This window comes from Sorex fumeus, unplaced genomic scaffold (assembly GCF_029834395.1).
Source record: "Sorex fumeus unplaced genomic scaffold, SorFum_2.1 ptg000072l, whole genome shotgun sequence".
NCBI lineage: Eukaryota > Metazoa > Chordata > Mammalia > Eulipotyphla > Soricidae > Sorex > Sorex fumeus.
This window is the reverse complement of record NW_026606129.1, coordinates 40,712,344-40,725,454: the sequence shown is the minus strand read 5'-3', so window position 1 is coordinate 40,725,454 and position 13,111 is coordinate 40,712,344. Positions and strand designations below refer to the sequence as shown.

The 13,111-nt window shown below is 42.6% G+C and overlaps 1 protein-coding gene across 1 annotated transcript in view; it reads right to left on the bottom strand.

Annotated features, from left to right (window-relative positions):
- The window catches only part of OXSR1 (oxidative stress responsive kinase 1), an 88,236-nt gene that overhangs the window by 58,976 nt on the left and 16,149 nt on the right, over positions 1 to 13,111 (bottom strand). Inside the window, exons 2-3 of the mRNA XM_056129506.1 lie at positions 10,563 to 10,675; positions 5,212 to 5,320 (exon numbers count right to left, since the gene is read on the bottom strand). Coding sequence (XP_055985481.1) covers positions 5,212 to 5,320; positions 10,563 to 10,675 — 222 coding nt within the window. The remainder of the gene's footprint in view (positions 1 to 5,211; positions 5,321 to 10,562; positions 10,676 to 13,111) is intronic.

The following is a 13,111-nucleotide window of genomic DNA, read 5'->3' as shown; positions in this document are numbered from 1 at the left end:
CTTAGTTACAAAGCCAATAAGAGCAAGGAACCAATGATTTGATTCAATGATGAATTGATGATCAGTAAGAATTTGGTGAATGGAAGTCTAACGGAGTCAGAAATCTTGACACAGTTTCTTCCTATTTCAAAGAAATGTGAAAGTTGTTCAAGCTTTTATTTTGCTACATATTATTTGATGTGTTTAGTATATCTCTTCAGCTTGAATGTTTATTTTGCAACTGCAAAAGATTTCTTTTATCTTTAAAAAAAAAACGTAATTTTTTTTGACTCACACCCCTCAGTGTTCGGGGCTTACTCCTCACTCTGCGCTCAGGAGACACAAGCGATGCCTGACACAAACCTGGGACACAAACCTGAATCGGCTGCATGCAAGGCACGTGCCCTGTCTGCTGTGTGTACTATTGATGCAGCCAGAAAGAAAATGCAAAATTTCTAGTATTTTAAAAGCTTTAAATATAAGATCACATTGACACATGGGAATAATAAGTTTTTTAAAAGTTGATGTCTGGAAAACATTTGAAAATTAACCTCCAGGAAATGTGCTGAGTGCTAGGTTCACTGTCCCCAGAAACACAAGCTGGAACAAAAAACTACAATTGAAAAACATCCTACCCAGCTATATGCCCTGTCCCTTCTGTTACCAGGGCGTCTGTCCACCTGAAAGGAAGGAGGACTCTTCTTAAAAGTCATTCTGGGGAACCAGAGCAATAGTAACAGTTGGTTGGTTAACAGCCAACCCGGGCTCAATCTCCGGCTTCCCCTGTGGTCCTCCAAGCACCTCCAAGAGTGTAGAGCCAGGAGTAACCCCTGAGCACTGCCAAGTGTGGCCCCAAAACCAATAAACAATTAAGTAAAATAAAGTCATTTTGCTATGGAAAGATATGGAAATATAGGTACAGATTAGGGAACTAAGTCAGTTTTTCCTATAAATTACAGAATATGTTAGCACAGTATGAAAACTGCATAGTTATTTGTAAATTACAAGTATTATGATGCCATAGGTGATGAATAACAAAATATACAGTGTTGCATAGTGTTCCCATGTCTGTCCATCTGGAAGACTAGGCTTGACCACCACCGTGAAAGGTGGATGGTGTTAGCAAGGCTTCCAACCATCACATGAACAGGGCCTTCAACCAAGCAACCAGTGTCTTCACTCTGTCACAAATGGAGCTGGAACAAAAAGGTGATTCTGGCTACACTGGGGATCGTCAAATAACAAGGGATGGCTACATGCAGGACAAAGGTTCTTGTGTACCTACTGCATGTCAGCATGGCAGTGGATGCTCTGCACAACCTTTATGGCTCTCCATACCTGTGATCCTCATTTAGAAGCACACAAGTAAATAGTTTTACAGAGCTGAAATAGTTTGCAAAAAACACACCACTGTTAAAAAGGAAAATGAAATTGAATTCCAAAGCCCATGGGAAGTTATGCATCCAATTAGGTAAGGTATTAAAATAGCAATATTTGGGGCTGGAGCGATAGCACAGCGGGTAGGGCGTTTGCCTGGCACGTGGCCGACCTGGGTTCGATTCCTAGCATCCCATATGGTCCCCCAAGCACCGTCAGGAGTAATTCCTGAGTGAAGAGCCAGGAGTAACCCCTCTGCATCGCCGGGTGTGACCCAAAAAGGAAAAAATAAAATAAAATAGCATGTCAGCATGGCAAATAGGATGCCATGAAAAGGGCCCGGGTGACAGCTCAACTTGAAGAGCATGTGCCTCGCCTATGTATGAGCTGGAGCCCAGCACTCCATGCACAGCCTACCTCCTCCTTCACACTGCACAGAGCATCACTGAGAGCGGCCCTGTGAGAACTAAAAACAAAATGGGGCTCAAGCAATAGTACCACGGTAGGGTATTTGCTTTGCATGTGGCCAACCTAGGTTCCAACCCCAGTACCCCATATGGGCCCCTGATGCTGCCAGGGGTGATCCCTGAGTACAGAGCCAGGAGTAACCCCTGAGCAATGCTGGGTATGACTCCCCCTTCCCCAGCCCCCCCCCAAAAAGTAAAAATAAAAACTAAATAATAAATCTTGAAACTGCAAAGTAAACAAACATGAATTCTCTTTCCTTTAACTTTATATTTTAAAATGGAAAATCATGCTCACAAACAAATATGCACACCAAGGGAAACCAAGCAGTGCAGAGATGGTGAGGTTGGGGGTTCCTCCCTACCCGCTCTATAATCCAGTTCATGCTTGGCAAAAGATTTGATTTACTACATGTCAAGGGCCTTCAGGACCAAAAATGCGATCTATTCTACACATGCGACTATCAGCAACCAACAATGAATCTTATGCCAAACACTAAAGTATAAATAATTATATATATATTGCAGGAAAAAGCACCTAAATCCCTATATGAGGGACAAAGATTTTCTGTGTTAGAAAAGAAGCTCAAGTATGATTTTAAAGAAGTTTCTGATTAATTTTCTCTTTGTTTGGAGGCCACATTCGGCTGTGTCAGGGCTTGCTTCTGGCTTTGCACTCATGGATCACTCCTGGCAGGCTTGGGGGACCATATGGGGTACCAGGGATCAAATCCAGGCCAGCCAAATGCAAGGCAAAAGCCCTACCTGCTGTACTATCCCTCCAGCCCTTTACATATTTCTCTCTATATTTTGGGGAACTGGTGGCCACACCTGGCAGTGTGGGGGTTACTCTTGACTCTGCACTCAGAAATTACTCCTGACGGGCTTGGGGGACCATATGGGATGCCAGGATCAGACCCCGGTAGGCCGCATGCAAGGCAAACCCCCTACCTGCTGTATGATCACCCTGGCCCCATGATTTTAAAGAAATTTCTAAAGCCAGAACAGAAAAGACAAATGCTGAGTCACCGTTTACTTTGATCCTTTCCCCCGCACAGGTGAACTAAGAAAGGGGCGAGGGGTGGCTGTCAGGGTCATCTCAGTGCATGCGGCAGCACCACGGCTTCACCCCGTGGCCTCCTCATGTGTGGCACATGTGTGACGCGATTGAGCAGTCTTCCAGGTCCCAAGCATCTCATTTTAATATACTGGATTCCCAAGTCCTCTCAACTAAAAGCACCAACAACACAGTGACAATGAACACACCAACCACCATTATACCTGTTAAATATCCTTTCCTATAAAACTATCAGATCTCCCTCAAGTTCTAGATCATGTTGGGTCTAGGAAAAGCAATATAACTTTGAGTCTGTGGAATCTGGAATCAAGCCTGGGTAGAGAGCTCAATGGGCTGAGCACGTGATCTGCATGAGGAAGCCCCAGGTTCAATCCCAGCACCTAATGGTTCCCTCAGCACCACCAAGACTGTTTCCTGAGCATCAAACCAGTAGTACACAGGCCAGAGCACCAAGCTGGGAGGAGCCCCTACGCAGCACCAGGTAGGCCAAAAAAGAAAGATCTTGAACAAAAAAGCAAGTAAGTAATCTAATACGGATGAGGAATTCACGTCAAAAAGGACAGAAGAGGAGAAGAGGACTCTTAAAAGTAACTGCCACTAACAAAATTATCCAGAGCACCAAAAGAATAGAAGCTAACTAAAAGACAAAAATCCCTGAGTCTAAATAACAGAAGCCTTCTTATCGAGGAGGGGCCCCTGAGTCTGAATAACAGAAGCCTTCTTATGTGTGTGTGTGGGGGGCGGAGAGGGGTGCGAGGTGCACTGTCTCCCCTTGCTACCAGTGGAGATTATTATTTAACAAATTCTTTGATCTGAAAATTCTCCCTTAGAAAAAGAATGAAATGTTTATTGTTTATCAAGTTTTTTTTCCCCATAGAAACTACAGCATAGATTAAGCAAAAACCCCCAGTTAATAAGACAAAGTTCCTGTAAGAATGTTACTTTATAAAGGTAACAGACTGCAACAAGAAAAATCACAATTTTGCAATTCCTGGGGGTAAAAATTCCTGAGGGTAAAGAAGGGCTGTTAATGAATGCTAAAACGATTTGATGAAAAACTTAAGGGAAATTATATATTCACAGTGCCAAAGGATCATAACAGATTAACTGTTAGTTGCAAAAGAAAAAAACTTTTCCATGAAGAGACCTGATTGTCATATTAAGCAATCTACATTAACATCCACTATTAAAGATAAGATCTTTTATTATCTATTTAAAAAAGAGAAAACACTTCATGGTGTGATACAATATGCAGTACACAACATCACCTATGAGATACCCTTGTCCAGGACCAGTGAGATAGTATACGGGATAAGCCACGTGCCTTGCATCCAAATTGCTGAGCACACACACTGCCTCTTCAAGCACTCCTGAGCAGAGCCAGGTAGAGCACCTAAGCACCACCAGGTGCAGTCCAAAACCCAAATGAAATAAAACAAAAAAATCTTCTCCAAAAAAATATTTTAACAAGTTCAATCAGTTCTTCAGGTCTACTTTCCAATTTTCAAGAAAATTTAGAATTTAAATCAAGTTAAACATCACCAAGAAGAAATCACAGTATGCACCTAGAATGTGAACAGTTTATCAAAAGATGTCAACCAGTTTATGTCACTGGGTATAAGACTCAGTGGTAGAATGCTTGCCTTTGCAGGTGTGAGACCCTGAATTCTATCCCTAGCACCACAAATAATAATAATAACAATAATAATAATAATAATAAAGGCTAGGAAGAGAGTTCAAAGGGCTGGAGCCCATGAAAAGCATTTAGAATATTTCACAGTGATACAATTAATTAAAAAAAAAAAAGGGGGGTGGAGGGGGAGGCAGAAAAGGGCCCAACAGCAATTCCCAGCATCTCATAGTCCTAAGCATAGCCAGGAGCAGTCTCTCAGCAATGCTGGGTGTGAGACCAAAAACAATAAATAAATAAACAAGTTTATGTGAAGGAAGAAAAGCAGTGGGAGGAAACCAGTGTAGACTAGAGAGAGACTTCAAAGCCATGACAGGACGAGGGAGAGCATGCTCCAGGGTGCATGCCTGGCCTGGCCTCCCAAGCTCGGCTGGGTGCGACCTGGAGGCCCTAGAACGACCAGTTGATGTGAGTGGCCAAGAATCACGAGGAGTAGTCCCCAAAATAAATGTACAAAATAAAACACATGACAACCACACGCAATGTCCAAAACCTATCTCAGCTCATACAGCAGTATCTTTAGCAGACACTGTATTCTCAGGATCTCCTCAAACCAAACCAGAAGAGAAAACAGGTTTATTTTCCAGCCCGTGGCAGTCAACATTTCATTGTACAATACCCACCTCCACTTAGCAGTTTCATAACTAGCCACAGCTCATCTTTTACCACAAAAGATGTGTAGTAAGACACAATATTAGGATGATGACACTGGCTCATGGCTTGAATTTCTTTCTGCAAAGAGAAAACAATAATTCATTACATGCAAGTCTAACAATACTAACAGTTAGTAAATCCAGCTTGGGAAATCCTAAGATACTGTTTCAGTCTAATTAATTATGGGACCTCCTAGGTTCTGACCTCTTCAAGAATGGTTCAAAGGTAAACCCCAGGTTCTCTCAGTCCATTCTGACTCCCCTGCTCTTACTAATTAGCCATCTCTGAAACTAGAACACGCAGTATTTATCACAGCCTGGCACAGCATCACAGAGGCCTCCATTGGGACACATTTTTAGTTCAAGGTGCCCTTGATGAACCATCTTGGGAAATCTGGTTTTACAGACATAAAAGATAATTACTAATAAACAGGGGATGCTTTTGTTTGTGGATTAGTTTCCCCTGCTTCAAGATATTGTTGCATCCCATTTTTTTGGTGAGACAATTAACAATTCTTGCTCTAAAGAAAAATTTACTGAAACATGGCAAGATAGTAAACTAAATCCAAAAAGAAATCTGAGCCGTAAGCCGAGGACTACTCTGCTTATTAATTTAAATTAGATGTGACGTGCTAAGCCCTGATCACATAAGCCTTTTGAAGTCCTGTGTCATCAGGGCCTTGCTTACTTGTTCCATCTCATTGAAATGCCTGGACATTTAGTCATATTATTGCCTCTGCCTTAAAATACTCTCTCCTTATCTTCACCTAGCCAAAAAATGCCAATTCTTCCTTCTGAGTTCAGCTGAAATATCATTTATTTCCTGTTCCCCAGGCTGAATTAGGTATCTTTCTTTTGGCGTCCAAACTCCCACTAGATCTTAGCATCACAGCCCACAATATACCAATACCAAAACAGGAGCGTAATTGTCAGTCTTCACAGAGGAGCTAAATTGGCTTTAGTTGCACATGATGTGAAGAAACTGGAGCAGTACAAGATAAGAGGCATGCACATATAATCACCAAAGAGAGGGAAGAGAGAAGGAACGAGAGGTGTGGAGGAAGAGGAGAGAGGAGAAAATACAAGAGGCATACTTCAGGACACAATGAGTCACCCTAATTTTAGTAGTTTAGGCTTTCAAACAGGTATTTACCAGTGCATGACCACAATGGTGAAGAAGAAATACAAACACTGGGGCCGGAGCAACACTACAGTGGGAAGGGCACTTGCCTTGCACACTCCCCACCCAGGTTCAAAATCCAGCATCCTGCAAGCACCACCCTGAGCACCACCAGGAGTGGTTCCTGAGTCAGGAGTGACCCCTAAGCAATACAGGGTGTGACCCCAAAAAATACTTTACAAATAAACAGAAATAACATAGGCACTAATTTGTTATTCGTCGATTGCCTCGAGCAGGCCCCAGTAACGTCTCTTTCATCCTAGCCCTGAGATTATATTCAAGGCTCTTTGGGAGAATGAGACCCATCATTGTTACTGGTATTTGGCATATTTGGTACGCCATGGGGAGTTTGCCAGACTCTGCCCTGTGGGCAGGCTACATTCGATAGCCTGCAAGTTTGTCCAAAGTAGGAATGAGATAATAAGATGTCATAAAAAGATGTCCTTTGTAAAACAGAATAGTTTTATATAAAAAGTATATTGCTACATGATTTCACCAAAGAGGCATATTATAAAAAAAATAAAATTGGAGTGATAAATCAGAGTTTACTTCACTGACCCTGAAATAGAAAAAAACAAGCAGGTTTTAATGTGTGGCAATTGTTTAATTACTGGGTATAATATCCTAAATTCCATGGGTCCAAACACAAAATCTTTTGTTCCAAAATTTACACTTTTACCCAAGAGCAATGGCAAGACATTGAAAGTTTACTGTACACATTTTCATAAAAATCACCCTGGCAGGGGCTGGAGCGATAGCACAGCGGGTAGGGCGTTTGCCTTGCATGCAGCCAACATGGCCAACACAGGTTCGATTCCCAGCATCCCATATGGTCCCCCGAGCACCACCAGGAGTGATTCCTGAGTGCATGAGCCAGGAGTAACCCCTGAGCATCGCCAGGTGTGACCAAAAAAGCAAAAAAGAAAAGAAAGCAGGCAAGACAACAGGCAAAGACCATTTAAAAGATTTTCCCAGATCTGGGAGAGAAATGATGGTGGCCTGAAAAATTACAGCTTATTTCTCAGTTTTGATAAATGTACTGTGGCTATGTTACTATCGGAAATTGTGTGGGGGGATGGAGCAATAGCACAGCGGGTAGGGCATTGCCTTGCACGCGGCCAACCTGGGTTCAATTCCCAGCTTCCCCTATGGTCCCCTGAGCACCACCAGGGGTAATTCCTGAGTGCAGAGCTCGGAGTAACCCTTGTGAATCGCCAGGTGGACCCAAAAAGCAAAAAAAAAAAAAAAAAAAAAAAAAAAGAAGAAGAAGAAGAAGAAGAAGAAGTTGTGTGAACACCACATGGGAACTAACTTAACTGCTTTTGCATTTTTTCCGTATGCTTACTACTGCCTCAGAATACCACATCTGGGAAATTCAGTGGAGGCCCAGGCAGAGAGCTGAGCGGTTCCGAGCACTCGGCCCAAGAGCATGAGTCCACTCCGGTTCAGGAAGCTGTGCTGTCAGTGAACTCAAATGCTGGGAGCACTTTCCCACCACACCAGACCCAGGCGAGCACCATGACTAAAAGGGAAAACCCCAGCGAGCACCACAGCCAAGTGTGCCATCTCTAGAGCCTGACGCTTGCACTCACAGAGTCTGGGTTCTATCTCCCTAGCACCACCAGGTGTGCCCGCCAAGTACCAAATTAGATGTGCACCAAAACAAGCAAATCAATAATGTCAAATGATATTTGACAAGAGTTGTTCCTTCTAAACAATGTAACTTTAAAAAAATAACTTTTTTAAAGAGTTAATCTTTTAAACCAAGATTATGATAATTCTGTTAATCTATATAAAGTAGAAAACTAGAGGCCTGTATCAGAAAGATGCAATTCTTTAATCCAGACTGTCACTTAGATCCACTTCTCTCATTTATGAAGTGGGGCTAATCCCTATCTCTAGAGAGATTTTCGAGGATACAAGTACATTTCAGTTGCATTTATTTGGCCTCAGTTTAAGCCCTTGCACATCCTATGGTCCCCCAGGAGTTATCCGTGAGCACAGAACTACAGAATCAATGAGGAGTCAGCCCTGAGTACTGCCAGGAATGCCACCCCCACTTCCAAAAGACACTTGCTACTATCATCTTATGAATATTGTTTTTTTAAAAAAAAAAAAACTTCTACCGTAAATAATATAATAAATAAGATCTTCATCTATCTTTACAATATTCCTATTAAATCTATTCTGAGTCACCAGGGGAAAAAAGTTTTAGATAATCAGATTGTCCCAGTTCTAATTCCTGCTTTCTCTCACTGGCTACACATGACCTTAGGGAAAATTACTTTTAAAAAATTATAATATTAATGATGGAATAAAAAAATGCCCAAAGACAATGGGGGGAAAAGAACATGAGAGAGGCATTCAACCAGGAAGAAAAGGTGCTGAAAGATGGTAAAGAGTTGTGCATGAAACCCTACCAGCAACAGAACTGGAAATAACAATACAAAAATACACATATTTTAAAGCCTCTTATAGAGCAGACTGGTGGGTGTGTGGGAGGCAAATGGGGCTGGGGAGTGCATTAGAGGAGAGAAGTGGACACTGTGAAGAGACTGGCGTTGAAATATTGTATGCCTGACACCCAATCATGAATAACTTTGTAATTTTTTTTTTTGCTTTTTTTTTGGGTAATACCCGGTGGTGCACAGGGGTTACTCCTGGCTCTGCGCTCAGGAATTACCCCTGGCAGTGCTCAGGGGACTATATGGGATGCTGGGAATTGAACCCAGGTCGGCCGCGTGCAAGGCAAACGCCCTACCCGCTGTGCTATTGCTCCAGCCCTAACTTTGTAATTTTATGGTGACTAAATTAAAAAAGAAAAAGACATTGTTAGCTCATATTTCTACTGCAGATAACAATATTCAAAAACGAGTGATACAAAGGTGATACCTTTTGCAATTAAGCCAAATAAATTAAGGATTTAAAAACTGGGGGATGGGCCACGGTGATAGTACAGTGGGAGCTTGCCTTGCACACTGCTGAGTGGGGTTTGTTCCCTAACTTCCCATATGGTCCCCAAGCACCGCCAGGAACAATTCCTAAGTGCAGAGCCAGGAGTAACCCCTAAACACAGACAGTATGCCCCCAAAAGCCAAATTTAAAAAACTGGGGGAGTTTGGGGAGCGAGAGTACATCAGCTAGGGTATTTGTCTTGCACTTATCCAACAACCCATATGGTCCCTTGAGCTGTCAGGAGTGATCCCTGAGTGGACAGCCAGGCGTAAGCTCCGAGAACTGCTGGGTGTGGCCTCCAAACAAACACAAATAAACACCTGGAGTGCGAGGAAGTTTCTTCCGGCTCTGCGCTCAGGAACACTCTAGCAGTGCTTAGGGGACCTGCAGTGCCAGGGATCAAACCCGGATCCCCCACTGGTAAATCATGTGCTGATGATTGCTCTTTGGCCTCTGAGGATGAAAAATTTATGATTTGAAACCCTATCCTTTCTCTTGCTGTGCTAAATACCTAGAATTGCTCTACCTGTCATGGAGTATAAAGATGTATAAACCACCCTTGCTTAACTAGGCTGCAATGCCACAAAGCACCGTTGGTATTCTTCTTCCCTCCCAACCTTTCGAGATGCCAGTGCAGTTGGGCTTACTCTGTCACCCATCATGTTCAATGGTCAGAATGCAGATTGGTCCCACGGTCCCAGGAGGCTGGTAGTCTTCTGAAAGATATTCCACTGGACCCAGAAATGACAACTGCATGGGACTAACTTAAGAAAAGAGAGCAGGGTTGGGAAGACAGCTCAAGGGGAATCCCAGATTCAACTCCAATACCATATGATCCTGCCTGCACTCCTGCATTTCGGCACTGAGCCAGAAGTAGCCCCTGAGCATCACTGAGTGTGTCAAAAGAAAAAGAGAGAAACAAGTAGCCACTGTTTGCAACAATAAAAGTGAGGAAACTAGGTAACTGTCCAACTCCAGAGAATAGGTAAAATAATGCGTGGTCTACTTGAACCATGACATACATATTGAAAACTATATTAATTTGTATTTATAAACACAAATGGATTCTACAGTAAATTAGCCCATAAAAAGGAAAACATATAATTACAATACTAAATCTTCAGGTTACTTTCACTCTAAAGAGGAAGGAAAATAGAAAGGACATAAGAAATTAAGCTCTGCATACCAGGAGTTCATCCATGCTAGTCTGACATTTCTCAAGGTTTATCCTTTTGATTGCAACTTTCTCCTTCTTAGGGGCACAATAAGCTGCTTGGACCACAGCAGTTGCTCCACTCCCTAAAAATGCAAAAAATAATAGGTGAATAAATAAAACATGACAATTTTAACTTCAACACAATTTAAGCAAAAGAAGAATCCTTATTTTATACATATACTCAACAACAGATACAGAGAAGCACTCCTAGCATTATCAAACTGCAGAGAAACACTCTAAAAAAAGTACTGATTTATCAGTGAAAGCAAAAGACCTGACAATTTCATACAATGGCCAACAAAAATAACACAAAACCTAAATTGCTAGGGTTTCCATTCTCAAGAATGGTAAAAGTTAACATTTCCCTATTCTTCTCTCCTTAATACCATTAAATACCCTAGAAATAAGATAAGACACTCATGAAATTATGAACACAGCAGAAAAGAGGTAGGCTAGACAGGAATCTCAGGAGAAGAGGGAGAAGAAATGTACCACGGTACGTTCAGTGGGTTTTTCCTTTACCTCCATATGCCTTCATTAAACTCCAGAAGGGTCTCCACCCAACAGCAGGGACAGAAAGCAGATAAACAAAGGGAAAAAGTCTTGCTTTCTGGTGAGGGGCTAGGGAAAGAGGAGTTCAGCAGAGACGGAGAGAACAAGCTTCCCCAGTCAGGAGGGGGTCCAACCCACAGTGGCGGCAGCAGCTGAGTCTCCATCACACACCACTCACAGCAGCAGGCCAGATTCACGGCAGAGAAAAAATCAACACCGGCAGCCATGTCCAGCCCATCTGCCCTGAGCAGCAGTAGAACTGGGAGTCCACACCCACAAGCTGGCCCTGGTAGCACTTGTAAACATCAAGAGAAGCTTCAGCACTGCCAGGAGAACAAAGTTAAAGAGAACACTGCAAAAGCTCTGTAAACTAAACTACCACCTGAATCACAGCTCACAGAAAAGGGAGGCAGAGAACTAGACACTAAACACAAATAGGCGAACTGCCAGATACATTGGAAGACTTGAACAGGATCAAGGGTTTCCTTACAGTAAGTACTCAGGATACAAATAATAAAGTCATGCCACGAGAACTATCAGGACAGATGTACTGGAGTAAGAAAAGATAACTATGCTGATGACCACCAAAATCACTCACATGCTGGAATTGTCAAAAAAAAAAGTTCAAGTACCTATTGCAAAAATGCTTCAACAACAACACTTAAGAATTTTCTTTAATAAATTGTTTTAGAGGAAGGCAGACAGGAGGTACTGAAGTAGTGTGTGTGCTGTGCATGCAGGGGCCCGAATTCAATCCCCAGAACTGTGTGCCACCCTGAACACTGCTGGGTGTGGGCCCAAAACAAACATATAAACATATAAAAAGAAAATCCCAACAAAACAAAGTTATAAAGGCCAGGGATATAGCTTAGTGCAATGGGCGCACTGCTCCCATGGAGGAGCCCTAGATTTGAGCCCCAACATTACAGAAGAGCTGGAGATACAGCACTAACCGCAGGGCGCTTGCCTTACATGTGGCTGACCCGAGTTCCATCCCAGGCACCCCACAGAGCCTCTTGAGCCCTACCAGGAGTGATCCCTGAGTACAGCCTGGTGTGATCCAAAAGGAAAAATGGGGGATGTCTTTTTATTTGGCGGGTAGGGGAGCAAAAGTTTTATTTTTAAAAATTTACTTATAGTAATGTGATGGGAGAGAAAAAGAGAGTATGTTCAAGAGAGAACGTGGGCATGGGCTTCTCCAAAGTGGAAAAGGCTTTTTTTCTTTTCAAGGTATCAAATGGAAATAATACAGTTAAAACAATCAATTTCACAAAGAAGTTTGCTGGACAGCAGTAGAGATGACATAATAAAAGTGAAACCACAAATAGTAGTTTATTCCATCTAAATCTTACCTTCTTAAACTGTGGGTTGTGAACCCCACATAAAAAATATTTTGTTTTTATTTTAGGTGAGGGACACACTCAGCAATGCTCAGGGCTTACTCCTAGCTCTGAACTCAGGTATCACTCCTGGCAGTGCTCAGGGAACCATATGGAATTGCTGGGGATCGAACCCGGGACAGTGGCATGCAAGGCAAGCTCCCTATCTGCTCAGGCCCCTTGAATAAAATTCTTTGTAACTTATTTCTTTATAATTTATTATCAGTATTTCATTTGTAGACCTGGGCTAGAGCGATAGCACAGCGGGTAGGGCATTTGCCTTGCATGCAGCCAACATGGCCGACCCGAGTTCGATTCCTCTGTCCCTCTCAGAGAGCCTGGCAAGCTACCTAGAGTATCTCGCCCGCACAGCAAAGCCTGGCAAAGCCTGGCAAGCTACCCGTGATGTATTCAATATGCCAAACACAGTAACAACAAAGTCTCACGATGAAGACGTTACTGGGTCCGCTCGAGCAAATCGATGAACAACGGGAGGACGGTGACAGTGATTTGTAGACCTATTTTATATACCTACATAGCACACAAAACTTTTTTGGGTAAAAGGGGTGACATGGAAAAAAAACTTGA